General features: G+C 39.7%; 1 protein-coding gene across 6 annotated transcripts in view; it reads right to left on the bottom strand.

Moving 5' to 3' along the window:
* Positions 1–27,175, bottom strand: part of FAM120A (family with sequence similarity 120 member A) — a 140,597-nt gene extending 113,422 nt beyond the window's left edge. For 2 of the 6 annotated variants that reach the window (XM_072598223.1, XM_072598228.1), the window contains exons 1-2: positions 26,615–27,173; positions 4,168–4,414 (exon numbers count right to left, since the gene is read on the bottom strand). In XM_072598223.1, the coding sequence (XP_072454324.1) occupies positions 4,168–4,414; positions 26,615–27,088 (721 nt within the window). In that variant the 5' untranslated portion in view covers positions 27,089–27,173. Of the gene's footprint in view, positions 1–4,167; positions 4,415–6,446; positions 11,725–26,614 lie in introns of those variants that run through there. The other 4 variants (XM_072598225.1, XM_072598224.1, XM_072598226.1 and 1 more) reach the window with 4 other exon arrangements.
* Between the last annotated feature and the right edge of the window lie 274 nt (positions 27,176–27,449).

The raw sequence follows: 27,449 nt of genomic DNA, 5'->3' as shown, positions 1-27,449 counted from the left end.
TTTCTTGACAAACTTCAGTTACCATCGGCCTCCTTAGCTCCTGTTTGTGACCTGCTTCATGAAGCCCCAGGACTGTGCTCACTGGCTATGTTACAAATGCATTTTATACAACCTTAACTGGGCCCATGTTGCAGCAAGGCAGTCTTTTATTTCTCCTCTATCATTACTGATCTTGCTCCCCACAGAAGACATTTCAGATCTTCCTTACCTCCTTTCAGGCCCTCCACACTTTCTCTTCCTTCCTCAGTTCAAGACCATTCCTCTTTAAAACTGGGGGGGGGGGAAAGGGGAGTCTATTCTATGAGTTGCCTCCATTCTCTTTCACTCAGAACACCCTGACAGCATCTCCTACTCTTCCCACCCCATTCCCTCAAAGAATTCCCTCCAATATTCCAAATCATCTCTTTGGTCAAATCCCCCACACCATTTCCTCCACCCTTTTTATGTTCTCTCCTTGCCTGTTACTTAAAAAAAAAAAAAAAAAGAACAAAAACAAAACCTGAGGCTATTTTCAGAGATCCTTCTTTTTCCCTTCTCTTTATCTCAAAATCCCTGGTCATCATTTCCTACTTTTTCCTCCATTCTCTCAGACTCTGAACAAAGAAGCAGCACTTGAGAAGGTCAGCTCCTCATGTACACTTGTTCTATATTTACCGTCTTTTTCAGCTACCCATATCCTCAATCATCTCCCTTCTTTCTCACATCCTCAACATCTCCCTATCAATGGTTCCTTCTCTCCTACCTTCCAACATGCCCAAGTCTTCCCATTCTTAAAAAGCCTTTGCTAGGTTCAACTTTTCCCTCAATCATCCTACAGCTATCCTCCCTTTTCAAGCCAATCTCCTTGAAAGACTGGTCCACACTTGCTGCCCTGATTTCCGCTCTTCCTTCACTTTTCAACACTTTCCAATCTATTTTTTAATCACTCATCTGAAATCATTCTCTCCAAAGTTACCAATGATCTCTTAACTACAAAATCTGATGAGTCTTTTCTCAGTCTTAATACCTCATGACCTGCTTGCTGTACTGACCATGCTGACCACCCTCGGCTGCTGGATACTCTCTCCACTGTAGGTTCTGGTGACCTGGGTCATCATCCAGATCATGCCCCTGACTGTGGCTGTTCCTCAAGTTTCTGTCCTGGGCCCCCTTACCTTCTTCGTATTCTCTCTAACCAAAGTTCCCAAGGGTTCAACTAACATCTTTATACAGATTGATTCCTAGATCTATATATTCAGTCCCCATTTTTACTCTACCTTGAACATCAATCCCACATCAACAACTGCCTAGCGGACATTTCAACCTGGATGTCCTGGAGACATCTTAAACTTAAAATGTCTAAAACTGAATTCATTTTCTTTCCCCTAAGTCCTCCCCTTGGCTTTATTTCTGTCAAAGGCATACATTGGGGTGTCTTGAGTTCATAATCTCATTGATATCTTCGACTGTCTCCCTCCGCTAACCTTGGCTAATAATAATTGCCTGATAATAACAATAGCTAACATTTATATAGTGCTTACTACGACTATGTGCCAGGCACTGTGCAAAACATGTTACAATTATCTCATCTGATAATGCCACTTTTATCTTCACAACTATCTCACTGAACTCCTTTTCTCCAATGACACAACCACCAACTTAGCTCAGACCCTTATCACCTCCTGCTTAGATCAAACAGATTTCTAATTGGTATCTCTGTCAAGTTTTTCCCCACTCCAGTCTCTCCTACACACTTGAAAAAATAATTATCCTTAAGTGCAGATTTGACCATGTGATTGCCATAATCAACTACCTCCAGAGGCTTCCTAATGCCCCTAGGAAAAAAACTACAAACCTCTCTGTCAAGCCTTTAAAGTCAGCTATAACTTGACCCTAACCTACTTCTCCAGCTGCATTAGACATGAATCCCTCTCTCACACTGTGACCAAGTTAAAGGAGGCTTTTTTCTGCTCCTCCCTCAGGACAATTCATGTCCCTTCTCCATGCCTTTGCACTAGTCATTCTCATTCTCCATCTGCCTCACAGATTCCCTTTCTTCCTTTAAGATTCAGCTGAGGCACAATCTTCTGCAAGAAGCCAAGTGCTCTGTTTCCTCTATTTTGCAAATATGTGTATTTATTACTTCTATACTTACACTGTAGATATTTTTTATGCACTGACTTTCTCCCTCATGAGAATGTAAGGACAGAGTATTTCCCTCTTCAGTGCTGTATTCTCAGTGCCTAGCATAGTACCTGGCACAAAGGAGGCACCTAAAAAACATTGCTGATTGAAATAAAAGATGAGAAACCTATCCTCCCACCTTACAACTCAGTCAAAACTTGTAATCTCTTTGCATTAAAGTTTAAACTTTTAAAGAAGGTTGTGTCCTGTCTACTGCTAGCAAAAATAAATTTTAGATTGTACCAGCACACCGCTTAAATCTGACCAAGTAGCTAATAAATGGAAAATAAAATTTTCAATTAAATATGCCCTAAAATATAACCAATTTGTAACAATAAACATTCATCTTTGAAAAATCTGAAAAGCATATTAAAATGCTATAGCTATAAATCTGCTATATTCCAGAGGCCACAGACATCCCTACATATAAATTTTATAACTTTTAAGAGGATAATAAAAGATTAAATGGAATAAAGCCAACAAAGGTGATTTATGAGATGAGAATTTTGTGCATTTAGTTGGCTGCAATGCTATAAAATTTTAAATAGAAAAATACTTAAATAAAATAATGGACAACAATAATTTCCCCTCTCAAAAACTCTAATATCATAGTGCTCTCTTGCAAATGACCTCCCCCCACCTCCACCCCCAGGCTCCAAATCTGTCTACTGACAAGGAACTAAAAGAATTCATAATAAAGTACCAATAACCTCTGAGTAGCATGTTTATTAGCTACTGACCTAAAACAATCAGAAGAGTACATAAACCAAAAATTTAACATCAGCTTTATCCAGCAATTTCAACTATGTATATCATGGTTTTTGGCAAAGTTCTGAAAAAAAGTATCAGAGAATCATCAGGAATACATACCAAAATCATGGTTCAGGTTCTCACTCAAATTCTATTTACTTTTATCTTACACATAACCGTAACAAATTAGAAATCAAATTAGGAACGCTACTCAAAGAATGTACACTGACTGCAAGAAAAGTGACAACTGACAGCAAAAAAAGAAAAAAGTACACATCAAGTATATATAAGAAATCAAACACAAGAGCAGTGAAGAGTCATTTAATGTAGAAGCTATAGTTCTACATACCTCAGGATCCCTGACGGACATCACTGTTACTACAGGATAGTCAATTAATATTCATAATGATGACTCTAAGCCATTAAGAGAAAGCTAACTTTTGGTCAGTATTCCCCTGTTTTAGAGCAAACATTTACAAAATTTATTTAGAGCAAATATACATTTCAGTTTCCACTGAAGTGGTCCAATCCAATTCAATAAATATTTATTAAATATCTTGTTAAAAATAAAGCACATTTTACCACTTAACTGGGCAAGATTCAGATAATAAGAATATTCATTTTTGTCATTTTTGGTTAATGTCAACAGAAAAACAGAGTCCTTGGAAGGTAAAGTGGCAGAGTATTTGTTCATTTAAAATTCTCATCACCAATACAAAAAGGAGTAACTGCAATACCTACATCAACAATGCATGTTATTAATTTTTTGCATGTAAATATACATGTCCAAAATCTTCAACCCATTTTACTAAACAGCCAGCTCATAATTTTAAAAAATAATTATTTAAGACATATTTTACCTATTATCAAGCTGTGACTCACCTGTTAACTCACTTATTAGTCTTTAAGCAGTTAAAATGTCTGAAAACAAGATCATGAGCTTATTATCTATACACACAGACACACAAAAAGCCAAAGTTTAAATTTCTATTTTGAAAGCAAACTTTTCTTTCAGTCTGAGGGGAAGAGTAGACAAGCACATGAGAAAGATGTAGCTATCTTCTAGATACCTACAGCAGCTAGTTAAATCATAAAATAATGCTGAAAATTCAGGAAGCCCCTAGGTTAAGGCTCTTTAAACAATTTAAATAGCTTCACAAGGCTTGCAGTAATATAAATAAAACTGCTACTCTTGATGTTGGTAAACTTAACTCCTACATAATATACATAAACTTTTCTCGCCACTCCACCTACCTAATAGAGCAGCAAAAATAGGAAAACGATTTGGATTCAGGTCCAGTTGCTTGGCAACTTCATGCATCAGATATTGGCTTGTTGTGAGACTTTTCCCATTACGGCTCAGTTTTAGGGCATGGGCACTGAAATAGTAGGGGATGTTGCACAATGCATAATCAGAGTCATATGCAACCAAGCCATGGAAACCATTTTCTCTGCAGAAAGCAATTACTTCTTGATGATGATCCTCAATGCTCTGTGCAACCTATGTAAATGGGGAAAAAAAGCATCAAATGTAATGTTAAAAACAAACAAGGATCTCTTAGAAAACAAGAATCACAGTGACATAATTGTTTTTAAACAATCTGAGAACTCTAAGGTTATTAGTATATTCAAGTAACTCAAACTGTCAAAAGGTATCACAATAATCTGGCCACCAATTGCTAAGTCCCAAAGACAGCAGTTCTTTAGGTAGAGTCCATCAATCTTGCTTTTAAAATATTTTTAAAACTAAATAATATGTGATACATAATATATAATTGGTTTCTTCTGTAATCCTAGGTGTTCTGCTTTACGTATTTCTAAACATTATTCTGAGAAGGCTTCAGACTGCTCAAAGGCTCTAAGACACACACAAAAAAGGCTAAGAATCCCTGTTATAGCCAAGAATCACTTCAAAGAAATGAAATATTTTAAAATAAATATATATTCAAAAATCAGCTTCTTAATTTTCTCCTCAAAACCCTGTCATAAGAAATCGATTTAAATTATCTTCTGATTAGCAACTTAATGATACTCAGACAATATTACAGTTTGACTAACAAGTTCTGTTGTAAAGTATCAAGCAGGGTATCCCTGAAAACAAAATACCATTGAATCTCAAATCTGATTCAGGTTTCTTGAAAGGAAGAAAGAGAAGGGAAAGAAGGAAAAGAGGGGAAAAGGGTAACGCTGGGGAATGAGGAGGCACATGCATGTGGCACCCTCAGGTCATCTATTTTATGCTGTCTAAAAGCACATGATAGGCAGCCTAAGCAACCAACTTGCACAAAATTTCTTTAGTTACAGTATTTAACATAATAATGAGGCCTAATAATAGGCCTTGTTTATTTTTCTTCTATTTCTCTACCCATTTAGAGACTATCTTAATTCATGGCATAGAATCATAGTCTCACCATCTAAAAAACATTTATGTTTGCAGCCAACTAGTATTTATTAGATGCCTAATATGTGCAAGATATTGATTCTAATAATTTATAAATCAAAACCATTTCAAAGGAATTAACTACTGTAATACAAAAATATATTCAAAAATCAGCTTCTTAATTTTCTATTAAACAGTCACAATCTATCAGAAAAAAATTAAGACCAAAATTTCTGTGACTAAGAAGAAATACAACAGAGAAACAATTCCTGTGAAATTCACCTAAATCATGCAAGGTACCTTTTGACAATTTTTTCTGCATTGAAGGTTAAAAAGTCTCCTTTTCTAGAGATACCTTAACAAAAAAGCCCGAGTATGAATTGAAACCACATGTGTGCTGCAAAGAAGACTTCCAGAATGTTGTATAGACACCTAATGAAGGATTTAGGAGAGAGCAAAAGCAAGGGTCAATCTGAACCATGAGATGGAAGCCTTAGATCAATAACATTACAGACTCAATGAAGAGTCAAACTATAAGTATGGGAGAAGAGATGACTTTAGGGAATGCTAGTCACCAACTACTCCAAAGACCTCTGACGCTACAAGTACATATCTTAAAGGATTCAAATTTTGTAACAGAAATGATTCAGATGAGTGTAAAAAGTGAGTTTTCCAACGAACTTGGGGAAAGAGGGCAGAAGAAGAGTGAACCAGGGGTTCTTAGCCTTCTTTGGTCCCTTTGGCAGTCTGGTAAAGCCTACAAATAGATAGAAAAACATTTTTTAAAAAGAAGTTCATGCCCCCAGGTTAAGAACTCTTGGTACAGACTTAAAAGTACAAATGAGCCCTTGCTCAACCTATAAAGCAAAGTTTGTTATAAAGCAAATTTCCCTGGGAGTATCCCATTTCCCACTCATCTCTCTTTCTAAGTCTCATAGTAATCTTGCTAAAAAATATTTTGCCCTGGTATATAATAAAACATACTGTGAGAACCAGTAATTCTTTTCCAATAACATGTCTAAATACCTTAAAAATCTGTGATTTCACTGGTGTGCATTGTTCGTTCCACTGAGCTAGGGCTGGGTTTTGGGGTTTAGACAGAAGTCAGAGTCACTGGGCTTATAATAGATCTGTAAGCATACTTGTCCATTACCTTCCTAACTTCGTAGGACCTATGAAGGCTCTGCTGGACTCTGCAAGGCATCAAGAGGACTTTACTATATGTTTAAATAACATATTTAAAGGAAAAACACATTTCTAGTGAAATGCAGAATTGTTCTTATTGTGCCTCTTACACTCAGTAGCTACGCGACCTTGGGCAAATCACTTTACTTCTGTCTGCTTCAGTTTCCTTACCTGTAAAATGGAGATAATAACAACACTGACGTTTCAGATTGTTCTGAGGATCAAATGGGATAATATTTATAAAGTGCTTACTGCAGTACCTGGTGCACAGTAGGGGTTATATAAATGCTGGTCATGATGATAATGTTGTACTCAAAACAAGTACTATAATAAAATAAAAGCAACATATCAAATACGTTCATCGAGGATAATGATTTTCAAAGTATGGTCCACAGACTTCTTGGGGTCAATCAAGTCCCTTTCAGGGGATCTACAAGATTCAAATGATTTTCTCAATAATATTAAGATATTACTTGCTTTTTAAAAATACTTCCCTTTTCCAAAAAGAAAAAAACAAAAGCACTTGTCATTCTGTGGCTGCTAGAGGAGATACAGATGTATAGGATGAAAATTAAAATGAAACATCTCAGATCTTCAATATTTCCCAGTCTTAATGAGCCCTGGCTCCCACTACGACAATTTTTCATCTATTAGATATTCAAAGATTACTGATCTCAGAAAATCACTCTTACAAAACTCTCATTCATTCAGCAGCATGACTGAAATTTATTATGTATGAATAACTAATACCCTAATAATTAGGGATGTCCCAAAGTGCAACAGGATGCTGAAAGCACAAGCACATTTCCAAATGCTGGAGATTCTTGGGTTGCACTAGACTCAATAGCCTCTAAAATCTTGCTAAATGAAATTCTGTAAAGTAGGTTGGTTACGGCTACTTGGAAATCAGCTCTCCTAAACTAACACGTAATATAAAGTATCATTATATTTTATCATAAACTAATATAAAATTAGTTATATATTATACTTATTGTATAGATTCAACACTTCAACAAATCTTTATTAGGTCTCTATGTACTATGCACTATATACAAGGCACCCTGAGAGATTGTAAACACCAAGAACAAAAAAAAGTCCCTACCCTCCAGAAGCTTACATTTAACCAGCAGGAGGAAACGGATGTCCAAAGAATCCGTTCCCTTTCCAAAGTCACAAAGCTAACTAATGACAAAGCCAGGACTAAAGTCTAGCTCTTCTGACTCTAGGTCCAGTGTTCTTTCCACTACACAAAAAGGCAAGTGGTACAATGAAAACCCGTGAAGACAGCTTAAAGATCTTGCTATGATACATGGGAGAGCAAATTTCTTTGAAGAGAAATGTCAGATAGGGACACAGATAAAAACTCTAAAATGTGAATGAATCAAGTATTGGGGGGATTAGTACTTAAATATTTCTAGGCTTTTCTCCACTTATATTTTCAGATTTTCCATTCGGCCCCCTATCATTTGAGCATGCCTAGAAATTTTCTACCTCAGCATTTTTTCCTCACTTATTGGAAATACTTCCCCCCACCCCTTTCTTTTCTCTCACTTACGTTTTACTCATTTTAAAGACCCAATTAAAAGCTCTTCTCCCTCCGCAAAATCTTCCTAGATTACTCCAATCCACAGTAATCTTTCTCCTAATCATGTAGAACAAGCACACGCCAATTAATCATATACTATCTTGTGACATCTATTGTATGATTAAGCTTTCCCTATTATTGTGCCTTGTTCCCAACTAAGTTTCTTGAAGACTTTCAAACGATAAAATTCTTAACTACAGTGCTTAAGCACAGCGCCTAGTATACGGTAGGAATTTAAATCTCAAGACTGATACTCAATATGTAAAATAAAATTTCTTTTCTATAAAAAGCTGAATCACCCTCTAATTTAGTTTTGTGAATATAAACCTTCACATTCAAATTTGCTTAAAGCACAAGTAGGGAAGCTCAAGTCCTTGGACTAATTTTAAACTTGCATGTGGCAATTTTTCTAAAATTAAGAAACTCATTGTGTCAATAACTACGACAACACAAAATTGCTTTAAAAATTCACAAACAGGAATATTGTGCCATAAGGACTATTTTTTTTGTTCTAGTCATTATAAATAATGTGTCCTATATTTATTCAGTCTTAGAAAAGGACAACAGAATAGCAAATCTGTAGCTTTAAAATTTTTTTTTAAATTTAAAACATTTTTAAAAACCTTTAAGATTACTTAAAAATACCTTATTCAATAAGATAAATCTTGTTTAAAAAAAAATACCAGGCCCTAAAAAAAAATCTACCTACAAAATCTCAGAGGTTACTGTAGGAAAACCCTTTTTAAAAAAATGCACAACAGCAAAAACAGCAAATCAGATACATCAGACACTTGTTTCTCCACTTTCTTCCCTTTTTTTATACCCTTTCCCACCTATTTCTTACTTTCCATGCTCCTTTGCCCTAAATACTAACTTCTCTTTCCCCTTCTTCTTGCTACAGATATTTCTCCCTTTTTTGCCTCTGCTGCCCCTAATCCCTGAATGCTGCTTTTCCATTTCTCCAGGGCTTTCTAACTCTAAAAAAGTGATTTGTACACCTTTTCTTTCAGGAGCTTTTTAAGGGTCAAAGTGATAAGCAATTTAATTTATTCCAAAGGTTTAACTTGCTTTTTACTTGCATGCAATACTTATCAGGAAAAAAGTTCTTTACTCTTGGCTTATAGCAAGGTATTATCTGGGGGACTGGGTTGGTTTGGTTTTTTTGAGGGGGGGAGAGGTTTACAGTTTGTTTGTTTTTGAAACTAGGTATCACTACATCATCCAGTCTGGAAGTGCAACAGCTAATCACAGGACTGATGTCATTACTGATCAGTACAGAAGCTTTGATTTGCTCCATTTCTTAACCTGGGCCAGTTTGCAAGGGTATAGGCAACCTGCCACCCTGGCTCCAGAGGGCTCACCGTATTGATGTCAGAGTTAGTACAGATACCTTATTAGTTTTAGATCGGCCACAGCTAAGAATTCCCAAATTCAAGTGCTCCACTTACATCACTCTCCCAGGTAGCAGGAATTACAGGTGTGTATAACCACACCTGGCACAAGATATATTTATAAAGATAAAACCAGAGTTTGAGATTCCCAGCTCTCAGTTTACCCAGGTTTTTAATACATCATATGTAATGGTTTTAGAACATCAGTTTTAAGTCATTCCCAGAGAGAAGACGTAGGCAACTTAATTTTTTAAAAAGCAAATAATGTACAAATATTACTCTCATAGTTTTAAAAAGAGGTAATAGAAAACAAGTCTTTCTGCCTTTGATCTTTCTACACATCACAGAAACTAAATTACATGCATGTTTAATGGAAGGCAATATAATAAGACAGTACAACATAACAGAACAATTGGAGTCAGTAGATCTTGGTCCAAAGCCTAATTCTGCTCTTTATTGCCAGTTAAGTCACTCAGCCTCAATGGATCTCAGTTTCCTCATCTATAAAATGAGGGACTGGGTAATAATAATTTAAGTAGTTCTAAAATCATGATACTATGAACTACAGTCTGGTTAATTCCTGAGGCCAATTATACTACTAGTAACTTTACAAGGCTATTATTCTACTTTGTAGGAAAGAAAATGAAACTTCAAAAAAATAAACGTTCAGTATGCATTAGTTCTCAGTTCTTATATGACAGTGGTAATTTTCTATATGAAAAAAATCAGACTGATAGAGGAATCATTAGGGTAGGTAGCAGAGAAAATACTTCTATGTCCCTTTCCTTTCCCTAACAAAAAAAGGTGAGGTAGCCAATGTTTAAGGCATTCTCACAAATATCATCCAAAATTTTTTTCTAACGTCTGGTCCCAAGTAAAGTTATTTCCATTAAAGTAGGACACTAATCATAGCCATTTCACCTCTATATTTGTAGATTTCAAGTCAATTTATAAAATATTAAAACAGATGCGAAAACAAAAACAAAACAGTTATTGCCCTCAAAGAGTTTACAGGGGAATATAATACATGCAGAACAAAAAAGATAATACAAGATAATTTGAAGGAAGAAGTACTAGCAACTGGGGAATGAAGAAAGGCTAAGCTTTGACAGAAAGATGACAAATATATTAGATGACATCTGTATAGTACTGTAAGAGCTACAAACACTTTTATCTATACTTATCTCAAATAGAATCCTATCCCAGAACGTAAGTCCTACACTCTACTTTGCCACACTACCTTTGAGGAATCTAACACACAGCAATGACGAAGGAGTATATTCCATGCATGGTACACAGTTTGTATAAAAGCAAAGTGCCATGTTGACCAGGGATGAAGTAATAAGCCAAATTTAAGTGGAACAAAGTAGATGAAAGGGAATAAAATGAAACAAAGTCAGAGGTTGGAGCAACACTTTAGAGGTACTATAACATCAGATCAAAGAATAGATAAAGAGGCAACAGGAAGCTATCAGCACCCATGGGAGTCAAGGGGATCACCGAGAGAGATGTCTAGAGAGAATCTAGGCTCAACCCTAGACTGAGCCATGGGAGGCACCCAAGACTATCTAGAAAGGGAAAAACTGATGACAGTCTTACACAGGATACTAAGAAGAACAGTGTCGGAGAAGTCCAGGAATGAGTAAGAGAGAGGTGGTCAATTAGGTCAAAAGTGAAAGAAAGGTCAAGGAGGATAAGAGCTGCAATTAAGCTATATACAACTACTGGGACCAGAAATCAGTGTGGCATAAATTACAGTTAGGCCAACAACTTTTAAGTACAATAAGTTCAAAATTATAAGTAACTATATAAAAAGTCAGACTGAAAAATAAATGTAAAAAAATCAGAAGACACCCAAATCAAGTATCCTTCACAGCTATGGCTAAGGATCAAGCTCTTAACCAAACCAGCAAGAAACACATCACAAAATAGAAGATGGATAATTCTGATTACATGAAACTGAAAAGTTTTTGCACTAACAGAATCAAATCAATGGAACTAGAACAAGAAAAGCTAGATTAGGGAGGAAAATCTTTGTATCAAGTATCTCTGAGAAAGGTCTGATAGACAAAAGAATATATAAGACCAAGGACCATTCCCCACTATTAAGTGGTCAAAGAATATTAACATACAGTTCTCAAATTTAGCACTCACTCAACTGAAGGCAACAAAACATTCTGAGGCAACCATAGGTTTCAACAGAATGCCAGAGAGGTCTATTGACACAATCCCTACTGTAGAAATTTAGAAAGAATTATCCAAATCACTAATAAGAAATGTATATCAAAAGCAAACTTTTAAGTGTCATTTTTATATACAGAACATTGGCAAAAATGACAAAAGATGATAACATTTTTTTGAGGGATTTTGAAAAGATACAAAAATTCACATATTTTTGATGGAAATGTGAACTGGTTCGACTAGTGCTTTCTGAAAAGCAACTTGGAACTATACTCAAAAAGTGACTGAAATATCCACACCCTTTGACCCAGAGATTCCATTGGTAGAAATAGATCACAAAGAGGTCAAAAGATAGAATTGATGGTCCCATGTACACCAAAATAATCATAGTAATTAATATTTGTTATGACAGTAAGAAAGAGAACTGGCGGGGAGGGGAGGGAATGGATACCCAACGACTAGGGAACAGCTAAACAAACTGACACATACATATGTAATGGAATATTACAGTGCAGTAAGAAACAACAAAATGGCAAGACTTATGTGAACAGAGGCAGGGTACAGTAAGCAGAACCAAGAAAACAATGTCACAAGGGCTACAACAACTGAAGTAGAAAGAACCAAATACTGAATACAACACATTAAGATAATACATCTAATACATCTACTTTAAGTTTGCCTTTTTGCAACTTGCACCCATTCCACCTGGGTTCTGCCTTTTATGGTCAAAGAGAACAAATTTAATCCCTTCAAATACTTGAACACAGCTATCTTGTCCCTTGAGAGTCTTCTCTTTTTCAAACTAAACATGTACAACTCCTTCAGATTATCCTCTTATGTTATGGCCTCAAGGCCTCTCATCATTCCACATGCACTCTCTGTTCATGCCAGCGTATCAATGATCTCCTTAAGCCATGGTGCCCAGAACTGAAAATAATATTCTAGATGAAGTACGGCAATGGTATTATCATCTTCCTAGTCCCAGAAGCTATGTAAGCTTCTGAAAGCAGTCAAAAATTACATTAAGCTTTTTTAGCTGCCACATTAAACAGCAGACTCATATTAGACCTGCTGTCCACTAAAGCCTCCATCTTTTCAAAATAGCTCTCTACTCACACTTAAGTTGATTTTTTAGACTCAAGTACAAGACTTTACATTTACCTCTATTGAATTTCATCTTAATTAGATCAAGCCCAATGCTCCAGCTTTTAAAGAACCTTCTGAATCCCACTGCCCTTCACAGTTTGCTATCCCTCCCAGCTTTATGTCATTTGCAAAGATGATAAGCATTCCATGAATGCATTTTTCCAAGTCACTGATTAAAATGTCAAATAGCAAAGAGCCAAGCATAGAACCCTGGGATACTCAGGACAGACTGACACTGAATCAAAAAGAGCTGCGATTTGCGTATGGCCGTCCAACTGATTTTGAATCTTATTGTACTGGCTAATCCATCTCTCTACACTTTCTCCACAGGAATAGTTTGTTAAAATACTTTATCAACAGCTTAATTCAAATCAAGGTAAACTATAGTCACAATATTCTTCCGTCTAAGTTTAGTAATACTGCCCAAAAAATTGAAAAGTTTGTCTGAGAGGACCTGTTCTTGATGAGATCATGCTAGCTTTTTATCAAGCTCGCTGCCCTAAGGCTAGTTAATAATTTTTTCATACCATTTTTAAAAATTAGGCTACTCTTCTCCAATTTGCTTTACCTTCAACTTGCAAACATCACCAACAGTAGCTCAACCATCTCATCTGCCAGGTCTTTCAGGACTGGAGGATTGATATATAGCTCCTCTGGGTGAGGTAACTGAATTCATCAAGAGCAACAGGTTGCTCTCCTACTAGATCTCCTTCCTTATCTTAGGTAGAAATTCTGTTAATCATTTTTACTTTGCCATTCTCCATATAAAAGTCTTTCTGCTTTGCAAAGAAATGGAGATTAAAAAAGAAGCCAGCAGTTCAACATCCCAAACAGAAGTCTTATCATTTCTTGATCCTCTTCTTATTCTCAAAATAGTTAAAACAAAAAAGAAAAACCACCCACTGCTCCTCTCATCCAATCCCAGGTCATTCCAGAGTTTTAGCTTTCCTGATACCATCTTTACAGAACTGTAGAACACTAATTTCATCTTGGTTTCATCTTCTGTACATTTCTTTCTAAAATCTATGCTGATAGGTGAGTTCCCTATGCATCCACATTAATATCTAAAAACAAATCTCATTTTCTTTCACAATGAAATTATTTCCCTTTGTATTTTTGTAATTTCATTCTTGAGCACCTCTAATTCCTCCTAAGTCAACTTCTCCTGAATCATGTGTTTGACTTAATAGAATCCTACTTTCCCAAAATCAAGGGTTACTTTATCCCCACAGGTATCCTGAACTCTTTGGATTTTGCCACCATGTCTCAGTTGTCTTAACCTGGAACTTCCTTCAACCCTCTGTGATCTTCTCACCCTGGTACATTTCTCCACTTCCATGGAACCCTTTTTCCAAAGATGAGTCCCTCCAGAAACCTCCATTTTGAGGAAGGCTCCCAAACTATCATCTTGCATTCTTCTTCTGGATTTGTTTTTGACTGCACTTTACTATGTCCCCCTTGAGGGTATCTTCTCTGCCCATCAAACCCTAACTCTTCAAATCCCTTTATATGTTGTCTTTCCCTAATAGAATGTAAGTTCATTGAGAGCAGAGACTATATTTCTGCTTTTATTTGCATCTCCAGTACTTAATAAGGTGCCTGGCACGTAATAAGAACTTAATTATTGTTTGATAACTGACTTATAACTGCTAACATGTCAGACTATGTGATTATATCTAAATTTCTTCTATTATTCTAGCACAAACTCTAAGATGGAATTATCACACGCACCCCGCAAGATACCCATTATTTACACCCTAGCAACTTGTACCTCCTAATAGTGAGAATCCGATTAGTTACTCCACCTTTTGAAGGATGAAATCATCACTAAGGAAAGTTAAAAAGTTGTTACCTGCTCTGCCTTTTTTTCTTAACTGAGATAGGGGAAAGGTGGGAGAACAGGGAAAGGGGGTGTGGGGGGAAGAAGAGGTGGTGAAAGGGAGAAAGAGAGCCTCTACCAGTAGATGTTCAGATAATTTAAGCTCACCATCACTACTACATCATAACTCTGGGTCAAATTTGTGATCTGTCTCCCAAACTCATCTATTTTCCCTTTTGGTCCAAACAGTCTACAGACTACACCAATGAGAAAGGTCCACTTGACCTTCAAAATACTTTCTCGATTCATTCCTCTGGTGCTTGAACTTCTTAACATGAATATATCTTCTCAATATGCAGCACTATCCCCCCATCCCCTCTTTTACCTCTCCTGTTTCTTGTGATTTAAGTGTGCTCATCCAGAACCATAGTGCAGTCATGGGATTCATTCCACTAAGCCTCAATGGTATGTGGCTCAGTCAAATGTGCCCCCTTGTGGTATATGTCCTCTACTTCCTCCTGTTCCCTAAATTTTGGACATTTGTTGTATAGACACTTGAGGGGCTCCTTTCCTTTTTTCTTCTGTGAATTTATTGACATACCAACTACTAATTCTGCTTTTTTCTCTGCGTCTACTCTTTACATCTAAAAATACTTGTTACGCTGTTCAAATAAGTCTTTTAAAGTTCTCTGTTATGTAGCAGATACACGTCCCAGGCAGATAACAAATCTCTCTATTATTGTTATCTGACTGACCAAGAGTAACCCTCAGTAATCCTAAGCAAGAAATCACCAACTCTTCTTCTTTCTTCTCCTGCTCTACTTTTCCTCTGCCCCTCACCATATGATCTGAGGGGACAGCATTTGTGACTCTACTTCATCATTGGGAGCATAATAAAAGTTTCTTTCTTCTTTTAGGATTCAGATCTTCTAGAAGACCCTCCAATACATCTTAAGAACTTCGTAAACATAATTATTTACTAATGTTCAAAACTAACGGAGATCTAAGTTAAATTTAGAGATTTCTCCCCCTCAACAATAAAAACACTTCAGAGGTAGGCAATTGGTCAACAAGTACTTTAACAAGTGCTTACTATGCACCAGGCCCTGGGTTAAGCACTAGTGTATAAACAAAGGGGCAAATAATCCCTTCCCTGAAGGAGCTCACATTTAGAGTTAGTCAGTATGACTGGCACAGAGCAGGTCAAAGCAGCCCCAGTGCATTCAGTGAATACATGTGTGAAAAGAGGGACTGCATTTTTATAAAGTGCCCATCATGTTGTAATACTGTTCTTATACCTCCACATATACTTTTGTTTAGAGCAGCGCTGTACCAAACTTAGGGACTAATAGAATGCATTCCCTTTACAGAGCTACTATATGCTGAAGGCATAAATCAACATTAAATGCAGGTCAACGTGCTTTTTTTCTATACAAAAATTCAGGCTTTGACCTATAATCCTATTTCCAAAGAGAGATAAATGGCTAACAGAGCTTACTCACTCTTCTTAAGTAGGTGCTAATAACTGGCGATCAATTTCCAGTGCAGTTCTTGTCCTTCTCCATTCAAGGTGAGAATATAAAAAGTTAACCCCAATTAGGAGGAAGATTTTATGGTAAAGTTCAGAAAAAGTTTAATTTATACATGCCATGACATATATTAGTAATATATTTAAAGGTGAAACATATCCTCTCTGAGAAGCAAAGTTCACAACCAAATAAGCCTCTCATTTATTTATTCCTCACAAACTAATATTACTCTGATCCTAAAAGTAAAGACATAGGTTCAAATTTGGCCTCAGACACTTACAAGCTATATGACCCTGGGCAAGTCACTCACTGTTTGCCTTAATTCACTGGAGAAAGAAATGGCAAACCACTCCAGTATGTCTGCCAAGAAAACTCCATGGACAGTAAGTACTGGTGTGCTAGGTGGTCCACAAAGGGTCAGTCACAAATGAACAACTGAAGTTAGAACCAAAAAGCGTCACTATCACAACCATTTGTGTTGAGGACTACGCTTACCTAGCACACTATTCTGATTCTCTGACAACCCAATAAGTACATAGTGACATAAATCATCTTTTACAAGGATCTCAAATATTTGATATTACTCAACACCTTAATAGAGGCAGCTAGGTGTTGAAATGGATAATCCTGGACCTGGAGTCAGGGTGAGCTGAGTTGCTTCAGACACTAGCTGGGAGATCCTGGGCAAATCACTTAATCTCCCTATATCTCAGTTTCCTCATCTATAATATGTGGATAGTAAGAGCACCTACCTCAGAAGATGGTTGGGAGCTTAAAAGGAAATATTTGTGAAGAGTTCCGTAAACCTTAAAGTGCTATATACATGATAATGATAGCGATATTGACATTTTAGAGACTTAGAAACCAAACCTCAAAGTTAACTGTCAGTAGCTATCTAGCCCATTTATTGAATTTAAAATTGTGATCACCAACTCTATCATTTAAAAAAAGCTAGAAAAAATGTATTTTACTAATAAGCTTAGTGTTGGTACAGGGGGGAAATGTGTAACTAAGAGCCCCCCCCCCCCCCCCAATAGTCTGGATTGGCTGAATATTCTTTTAATGTTACTTCTCTCAAATGCTGACACACCAATCACATTGGCCCTATACTAACCTAAGAAAAATAATAACAGACAGCACTTATATAGCACTTTTAGGCTTGCAAAGTGCTTTGTATTCTTATTTAAGCCTTGGAGAAGCCCTATGAGGTAAGTGCTATTATTAGTTCCATTTTACAGATGGGGAAACTAAGGCTGAGGGAAGTTAAGTGACTTGCCCATGATCTTACAGCTAGTAAGTGTCTAAGGCAGGATTCAAACAAAAGTCTTAATTTCCAAGTTAACATTTTATTACCTGTGTCACCTAAATCTCAAATACATTATTAAATAATTTTACTTATTCTAAAACCACTTCCAAAACACCAAGTAACTATAGGTCCAAAAGGCTTGTGTTTCTAAGTAACAAATTACAAAGTACCAATCATCTCCTTCACCAATAATTCGCTGTCAAGTTTAAATCAATGTTCTAGGCATTGATACCTAGAAACATTCAGTCTGAAGTAAATAGGGATGGTGGAAAAACGAGAAATTTTAAGGAGACCTGACAAGCTTCAGCCCCAAGTGTGGCTCTTTCTGGAGCTCCGGCTGCACTGAGTGAAGTCAAGGACATAACTTCCTTTCTGAGCACTGGACAGCATGATATCTACAGATCCATCCAAATTCTAGGCTGTACAATTTCCAGCTCCATTCTGTGAAACAGAGAGCCGACACTGACAGCAGCAACTCTTCCCATTTGCTTCTGAATCCTGAGAAACTAGAACAGTGCTCAACATGGAAAGACACTAAAGAAATTCTGCATGTCAGAGAAAACCAATAGGAGACAATGACAAAGTACTTCATGAAGAAAAAAGGTGTGACTGAGATTTAGTTAAAAAATAGTTTATAGCTTGTCTCATGGTAAAGCAACACTGAAATCACAAGTCTTAATTGTGAATGATAATGTAACCTTTAACTTAACCTTCAGTCATAAATATTTAGGTTTTTATAATTGCTTGTAGCTTTGTTTCATCTCAAATTTATCATGTACCAGAAGCATGACAGGATTTTGGTCAATAATGTGCTGTACTGTAGAATATTTTTACAAAACTACACAACTATAGAACATGGAGATGAATAAAAAGAAACATTACAATCCTTTAAAGTGTCAACAACTGGCTTGAATTTTAACCATAAACATGTTTATGAAAATATAGAAGAATTGTATTATGTCAATACAAATGTTTTAACTAAAATATTCTTGAGTATTTTATTAAAAACAAAAATGTTAACTAATAATTTCTGACAAATATGCAGATAATTTTACATGAACAAAATTTTTATCTTAATCTAAACAAGATGAATATAGTTTTTTCAAAAAAACAAAACAAAAACACTGATATTTGGGGGGGGGGGAACACAAGACTAAATAAACAATTCAAAATGTCATAAATTCAGCAACTTTTGAAGGTGAGGAAAAACAGCCATAGCAGCCCAATACAGTAGGAAAAAAAATGGTTGGTGGTCTTGGTAGCACTTGCTCAGCACTATATGATTTGGAAAGCTTTTTACATACATTAACTCATTTGTACTCTGAGGAACTGGGTTCATATCCTGCCTTTGCAGTTTGCTACCCATGTCATTCTAGATAAATGATAAACTCTCTGGATCTCAGTTTATTCATCTGTAAAATGAGGGCATTATAGAAGATGAACCATTAGAAATAACTGGGAAAAATCATTTGCTGCAAATTTCTAAGTCTCATATCCAAGATATGTAAGAAACTAATTCAAATACATAGGAAAAAAAGTCATTCCCCAATAAATAAATGGTCAAAGTGTTCAAAAGAACAGTAAGTTTGCAAAGAAAAAAATCCAATTTATCAAGAACAGTATGAAAAAATGCTCTAAATCACTAATAATTAAAGAAACGCAAACTGAAGAAACTTTAAGGTTTTACTTCACACACAATGCAAAAGAGGAGAAAGGAAAATGACAAATGGTAGATGAGCTGTGGGGAAAGGCACACTAGTGTGCTAGGTGAAGCCCTGAAATGGTCCAACCATCTCCTGGAAAGCAATTTAGAACCATAACCAGAAAGTGACCTAACTGTGCATACCCTTTCACCCCAGCTATACCACTGCTAGGTCTATGCCCAAAGGAAAGAGGAAGAGGAAATATAGGAAAACATTCGTAGCAGCTCTTTTCACGGTAGCCAAAAACTGGAAAGTAAAAGAGTCTCTTTCTTTTGGAGAACGGCAAAACAAACTATGGTATGTTAATGTAATGAAATGTTATTGTGCTATAAAACATAAACAACCAGTTTCAGAGGACCCTGGGAAAAAACACTCTAAGAATTGATGCAGAGTAAAGTGAGTAGAAGCAGAACAATGAAAATGATGTAGAGAAAAATAACTTTCAAAGGTTTTAAAACTAATCAAAGCAATGATAAAACACAATCCAAAAGAATGAAGATAGAACAAGTCACTGATAGAAAGGTGATGAATTTTGGAAATGGTTAATACGTAAACTGGTTTTGCTAGATTATGCAGCTCTGTATTAAGCTATGTATTATTCTTTTTGTTTTCACCCTCAGTGGAGAAGAATACTACTGGAAAGAGAGATTAATTATCCAAAATGTTTGTTCACGGAAAAAAATTAACACAAATAGGTAAGCAGGACTCTGCAGCAGGGAAAATAAAATAAAAGACTGACTTTTGTTTTGAAGTTACTTGAGAAACAAAAAGATTAAATAACTTATATCAAAGGCTGGACACTAAGGCTAAACCTCCATCTACTACATTCCACTGCCTCTCCTTACCCTATCTTTTCCTCCCTTCCTCAAGTATCTCTGGTCAATTATTTACTACATGATCCCAACACCTGAGAAAGATCTTCTCATGAGTGTAGCTACTAACACTGAACAGACCCTCTCTACTCCTTACCAATCATTCTCCTGGCAATTTCCACCAGATCGAGTCTCTCTAAATGCTCTAGGGTTGTCCTCCCACAGCACAAACAATCCATCAGTCCACTGTAAGACTTTTCAGTTTGGTAGGATCAGCATGTACTTGACATGTCACTTTTATGCCATGAAGAATAAGAGGAGGTATTTAATGGATGATCAGAGGGTGCTTCAGAACTATATACAATTTCATTAGGGGTAATCTCATCCAATTTTCTCATTTTACATATTGAGAAACTGAAGTACCAAGGGGCTAAAGTACTCAAACAAGACAGAATTTATAACGGGAAAAATTCCAACCAATCAATAGATTGTGGAAAAGCTTCTAAGAATCCCAAACTCAGGTAGGCAGGGATACTTCTCCAAAGTTCCTGGGATATATGCACTGTAAATAGGACTAGGCTACAGTCAAATTCTTAGAATTTCTTAAAATACTGGCAGTGAATTCTCAGAGAAACTAAAAGACCTTTGTAATTCTGAAGAATACAGGTAGGGATTACAGCAATTGTCTCTGATAAAGGCCTCATTTCTCAAATATATAGAGAAGGGAGTAAAATTTGTAAGAATATAAGACATTCCCCAATTGATAAATAACCAAAAGATATGAACAGGCAGTTTTCAGAAGTAGAAATCAAAGGTATCTATAATTATATGAAGAAAAGCTCTAAACACTACTGATTAGAGAAATGCAAATTAAAAAAAACTCTGAGGTACTCCCTCAGATTGGCTAGTGTAACAGAAAGGAAAATGATAAATCTTGGATGTAGATGTGGGAAAATTGGGACGCTACTGCACTGATTTTGGAGATGTGAACTAATCTAACCACTGTGGAGAAAAATTTGGAACTATGTACGCCTAAAAAGTTATCAAACTGTGCAGGCCCTTTGCCCCAGAAAAACCACTACTAAGTCTGCATCCCAAAGAGATTTTTTTAAAAAAGGAAAAGGACCTATTTGTACAAAAACATTCATAGCAGCTCTTTCAGTGGTGGCAAAGAATTGGAAATTGAGGGGACACCCATCAATTGGGGAATGGCTGAACAAATTATGGTATATGATTGTGATGGGATACCAATGTGCTTTAAGAAATGATGATTTCAGAAAAACCTGGAAAGATTTACATGAATTGATGCAAAGTGCAGTGAGCAGAACCAGAACACCGTACAGCAGTCACAGCAATACTGTACAATGATCAACTGTGAATGACTTAGCTATTCTCAGCAATACAGTGATCTCAGCCAATTGCAAAGAACTCATGATGAAAAATGCTTTCTATCTCCAAAGAACTGATGGAAGTCTGAACAGAGATCAAAGCATACTATTATTTTTCACTGTTTTTTTTTTACTATTTTGGTCTGTGGCTTTATCACAGCATGACTAATATGTACATGTGTTTTGCACACATTTATAACCAACTTTTATAAAACTGCTTAACCACATCAGGGAGAGAGGAGAAGGAGGGAAGGGAGAGAATTTGGAACTCAAAATTTTACAAACAAATGTTAAAAATTCACTTTATATGTAATTAGAAAAATATTACTTTTAAAATTTAAAAAAAAATTAGACAGAAAAAAAGAATGTAAGTAAGGGCAAGGCTTAGCATCATAAAATGCTTCTGATAGACTTCCAAAGATTAATCATTAAAAACCTGCTTCCACCCTTTCTAAATTTTGTTTGTTAAACACGTCAGGAAAAAAACATCATCAAAAATACAAATTTATTTCCTCGTGTAAATTTTAAAAATTCATCTCAACCATGTTTTTAAAGGGTTCCCTTTTTCTTAAGAGTTCCAATCCGGAGGAGTGAGAATCAAATTTAAGCAAAGCATCTATTCTGACCCTGTAAGTAGCTAAGCTTATTGGGTATAAAATGGAGCCAAATTACTTTAGACTTTGAAAAATGCCACTTATTTTTCGATGACCACAGATGCTGCTCAAGATTTTAAATAATTTTTATAAAAATATAGCTCTAAATGGCTCATACAGTTAAGAAAAGCTACTAAAAAAATTAACCTTCTGTTTACTCAGGTATGGAAGAACAGGATGGGTCAATCAATTCTAGAACCACCAATTCCCTATGTTCTATAAGTATACAAAAGGAATGGTGTTATTTAATAACGAATTTTTGCTAGTAAAGTCACATCAAAAAAGGAACATGTAGTATTTACACCATTGGGTCATACTAGTCAATCTCATACCCCTTGCTTTAAGCATATATCCTACTTTTGTGCAAGAAAACTTCAATATAAAGTTTGGAATGACCCCATTTTAAAACTGCCTCACCTATAAATCAGGTTTGGGAGCATGTACTCTGAAGACAACATTTCTACATGAGGATCCCAGGATAATTTAATACCAAAACGCCTAAAAAAAACCCAAGCCATCCATTTCTGTTTCAAAGGCTATTATGAAGTTCAAGCATTGGGAGTATCTTCTATGACACTAGCTAAAACCAAATTCAGATTAGGCTTTTTAATAGTGTAAGTAAGAAAAAGTGGGTGACCTTAATTCAATTCCTCACAGAATCATAGTATACAGAGCTAGAGGGGACCTGAGAGAAAATCTAATCCATCCCCTCATTTAATAGTAAGGACACAAGGCCCAAAGAGGTACAGTGAGAGCTGCCAAAAAGACCATTCAAGTAAGGTGGAACACAACTGAAACTCAAATCTAGAAAGATAACTTACTCAAGCTCTTCACTTTACAGAGAAGGAAACCAAAGCCCCATCAGCTGACTCACCCAAGGCCACATGTAAAATGAGGGATAGAGGAGCTGGGACCAGAGAGAAAAATCATCTTCAAAAAATGCCATGGGCATTCTAAATGGGTATCCTACAGGGGCCCTGGCCAAAACTAAGAGGACTCTAAGGTACACGGTCAGCAGAGATGGATAGTCAAAGACTGACTAGATTAAAAAAACACAAACCCTGCAGTCTTCCAGTTGAGTTAGCCAAGAAACTAGCACATTTTTATTATGGCAAGGCCTCGTATACAGTAACAGTATTTCACAGAGCTTTAAGGTTTGTAAAGTGCTTTACAAATATCATCTCATTTTATTTTCACAAAAACCCTCTGGGGTAGGTGCCATTATTATTTTCACTATATTGAAGCAAGCAGAGGTTAAATGACTTGGCCAAGGTCACACAGCTAGAAGGGGTCCAGGCCCAAATCTGAATTCCAGTCTTCCTAATACCAGTTCAGCACTCGATCCACTGCCATACCTGGCTTCCTTGGGGAAAGAGTTAATGTACATAAGTACATTTTCCAAAGATATAAAATTTACTTCTAAGTGCCAAAATATTTATAAAAACCAACTATTAATGGAAATCTCTCTAAAATGTATTATATACTTCTTTTCCTTCTTAAACAGTCTACTGAATGCTAAGCAATTATAATGACCAGGCTTCTCTCCAAAGAAGAGATATGCATTAAAATCCCTTCCCTTCCCTTCCCTTCTTTGCACATTTATACATAATCTCAAACTCTCCTAATATCAATCAATCAATACACATTTATTATCCATGTGCCACGCTAGGGACCCAGACAGAAAAATAAAAGTCTTCTCCCTGGCCCTCCCCCCCAAAGGGGTTAAAATAAGCAAATATAAAAATACAGCCAAAGTAACTGGGGAAAGCACTAGTAGTAAAGAACATCAGCAAATGAATCATACCAAGGAGGTGGAATCTGAGCTGAGCTTCTTGGGAAGGTAAAAGAATCTGGGAAATCAGATAAGCCTTATTAAGTGCCTCTTATGTTCAAACAGAACTGTGCCAGGTGCAAAGTCTACAAGACAATTTTGAAAATCACTGCCCTCAAGGAGCTTACCTTCTACTGAATGGAATAAATTTATAAGAAAAACAAGTAGGATCTGGGTCAGGGGAGGAGGGGTTCTGCTAGGAATCAAAGACATGACCATTCCATGGAAGGGTCCTTTTTAACTCCTCCAAGGCCTTTTATCAGCTCCTGAGAGATAGGATTTCTAGATATCAATTACTACGCTTATCTTCATAATTGATTCAGATTTTTATAGTGTTTCAATCTATCAATAGCATTTCTTCATAGTATTTGTATTCGGGGATCCACGTGAAAAAGTAAGTCTTCCTTTTCAAAAATCACTTCTGAATGGAACACGATTTAACAATCATTCCACAATTAAGTGCGTCCGTCCAGCCGGAACCAGACTGCGCGCTGGGCAGCGGGGGTCAGAAAGGCGCACGGACACCTTCCCGGTTCGGTTCGGCGGTAACAGACCGGGTCACGCTGCTCCGACGGGCTCCAGGAAAACCTCCAGGGCTTCGGCGAGGGAGGACAGGACTTGATTCTCAAAGTAAAAGCTGCCACGGGCTGCCCGCCTCCCAAGCAACACGGCAGTGACAACCGGCTCAGAACCAGCCCCTGGCGGGGGGAGGCCACGGCCCCCCGGACCCCCGCCCCCCCGCCCCGGCTCCCGGGCGGCCCCCCGGACCCCCGCCCCCCCGCCCCGGCTCCCGGGCGGCCCCCCGGACCCCCGCCCCCCCGCCCCGGCTCCCGGGCGGCCCCCCGGACCCCCGCCCCGGCTCCCGGGCGGCCCCCCTGGACCCCCGCCCCCCCGCCCCGGCTCCCGGGCGGCCCCCCGGACCCCCGCCCCGGCTCCCGGGCGGCCCCCCGGACCCCCGCCCCCCCGCCCCGGCTCCCGGGCGGCCCCCACCCGCCCCGCACAGCACCCCGCGAAGCCAGGGACACACTGCACGTTTCCTATTCCCCCGGGCCAATCGCTTCTCAGGATCCATCGACCCACAGACTCAAAACCCATTTTCACCAATAGCACCAGGACGGAGGTGGGACTTCCGCCATCATTTGGGTCTGAATTCTCCTTACATTTCAGGAGGCAGTTATCCGAGCAGTGAAAACCCCCTCAAACTTCCAGCTCGCTTTCGTGCCAAAATAAAGGAGCCGCCACCGGGCCGGCGGTGCTGGAAGGAGGAGCTCCTAGGATGAAACACGCACATGGGGTTCATCTCCACTTGAACCCCCCACACCAAAAGCGAAACTTTGGGACACACACCCTGGGAGCCCCGGCCCGGCCCCTCGGGCGAGGAGGCAGCACAAAGCCGGGCGGGCTAAGCCCTCCTCCGATCCCCGCACCGATCCCCGCACCGCCCGAAGGTCGCTGAGCATTCACCCGGCGAGAAGGCAGGAGCCCGCACATTCACGCGAACTTTTCACGCTTTCCCGGGGTCTCCGGCTTCCACACTCGGCGTCACGCCGGCCTTTCCCATCGAGCACACAAGAAACTTGCTAGTTTCACCTGCAAGCTCTTACATGGATGCCCCCAAAGGGCAGAACTAACTCTAAAGGTTATCCAATGGTTTACAACTTGCAAAAATTGGACAAAATAAGTCTGAGCATCAAAGCTGGATTATTTTTAAGGGAAAAAAAGTTAAACCAGCAATATGGTTCTGAGATCTGAAGCAACCAGAGTTCTACAATTAACTTTTTCGGTCAACTTAGTGAGCCACGTACGGATTAAAATCCTTTTAACACTATTTAGTATAAATTTAGTTTTTATTCTTCGGCTCCGGGAAGCTATGCTTAAATGATCTTGTTCTCCATCGCAGAACCTGTTGCTGTTTGAGAAAGTAACTACTACCGAACTCGACCCTCGTAGATAAAGGTTCAAGACGAAAAAGTGGGACGGGGGGGCGGGGAGGAGAGATTGATCCCAATAGATGTCCCCGAAATGCCCCCCATTCCGCTCGGAAGCCCCCGCACACCTCCCCAAACCCTGGGGGCAAAAGTCTGAGGGAAAATTCACTCTCATCATCAAGGGGGAACAAAGTTGGAGCGAGAAGGCACAACCCCCCAGAAAAGGCCCCCCAAGGAGGGAGGGGGCCCGGGAGGCCCGGGCGCTCCAGGACTCGCTGCAGGAGGCGCCCGCTCAGCCCAGGGCTCCCACTTCCCAGGGGGCCCCGCTCACGGCCCCCCCAACCTCCCCCGAGGCCCAGCGCTGCAAACTTTCCGTCTCCCGGCCACGGTCTCCTCTCCCCGCCCCCAGCACCGCCAATTTGGGACGACATTTTGCGGATCCGGGAAGGAGGGCAAGGGGTGCGATTTCCCGAACCCCAACAGCTCAACTCCAGGGCGCCCGAGAGACCACCCCCAACAGTCCTCCCCGCCCCGGGCGTTCGGGCCAATTAAATCCATCTCCCGTTCCGGGGGCAGGGGGTTCCCTCTCGGCCTGGGTGGGTGCCACTGAGCCAACGTCGATGCCATGGCCAGGGCGGGGGGGGGGCCGATGCCAGGGGAGATGAGAGGGGGCGCTCGGATGCCAAGGAACAAGGGGGAGCTCGGCAAGGGAGAGGCGAAGCCAGCCAATGGTGTACAGATGCCCGAGGAGAGGAGGGGGCGCTGTGATGCCAGGGTGCTCGGAGCCCAGCCGGAGGGGGGCGGCGGTGCCAGGCGTGGGGGAGGGGCGGGCGTGGGGGCAGGGAAGGGGCCCCCCACCCTTACCTTGATGTGGAAGCGGATGAGGGCCAGTCGGATGCAGTGGGCCATGCAGACGGGCGGCAGGAACCAGACCTTGGGCGGCGGGGTGCCCTTGTTCTGGACGTGGCTGACGATCTGCTGGGCCGTCTGGCGCTCGTTGCCCTGGCGCTTCACCCACTCGTGCAGCCGGGCCTTCTCCAGGGCCCCGTTGAAGAAGACGAAGAGCTCGATGTTGCCGTTGAAGCAGGCCTTGGCCAGGGCCGCCAGGTAGCCCAGCATGTGGTTCCACTGGCCGCCGCTCACCCAGTCCGTGTAGAAGCCGCCGTAGAGACGGTGCAGGCAGTTGTCGGCGTCGATGAGGAGGCGCAGCGGGGTCTGGGGGGGCCGCTGGCGGCCGCCGCCCACCAGGCTGCCCCGGGCCAGCTTCTGCAGCTCCACCGGGACCACGGCGCTCGGGCAGTGTTTCTCGATGTAATCCTGGAAGCCCTGGACTCCCATGGCGGCGGCGGCGGCGGCGGCGCGGGAGGAGGAGCGGGAGCGGGAGCGGCGGCGGCGGCGGCGGCGGCGGCGATGAGGTGAAGTGGGCAGGCCGGCCGGCGGCGGCGGCGGCGGGCGGAGGTCCCTGGCGGAGGCTGCCCTTCCCCCTCCCCTCGCCCGCTCCTCTCCCTCAGCCCGGCGGGCGGCAGCGGCGGCGGCGGCGGCTCGGCTGGACTGGCGGGCGGGCTGGTGTCCGTCCCCTTCCTTCCCTCCCTCCCTCCCTCCCCGGGAGCTCCCCCCTTCGGTCTCCGGTGGTGGCGGCGGCGGCGGCGGCGGCTGGTAAATGGGGCGGGGGAGGATGAGTGAGGAGCCGGAGGTTTCC

Source organism: Notamacropus eugenii, chromosome 3 (genome assembly GCF_028372415.1).
Source record: "Notamacropus eugenii isolate mMacEug1 chromosome 3, mMacEug1.pri_v2, whole genome shotgun sequence".
Lineage (NCBI taxonomy): Eukaryota > Metazoa > Chordata > Mammalia > Diprotodontia > Macropodidae > Notamacropus > Notamacropus eugenii.
This window is presented reverse-complemented; position numbering and strand designations above follow the sequence as displayed.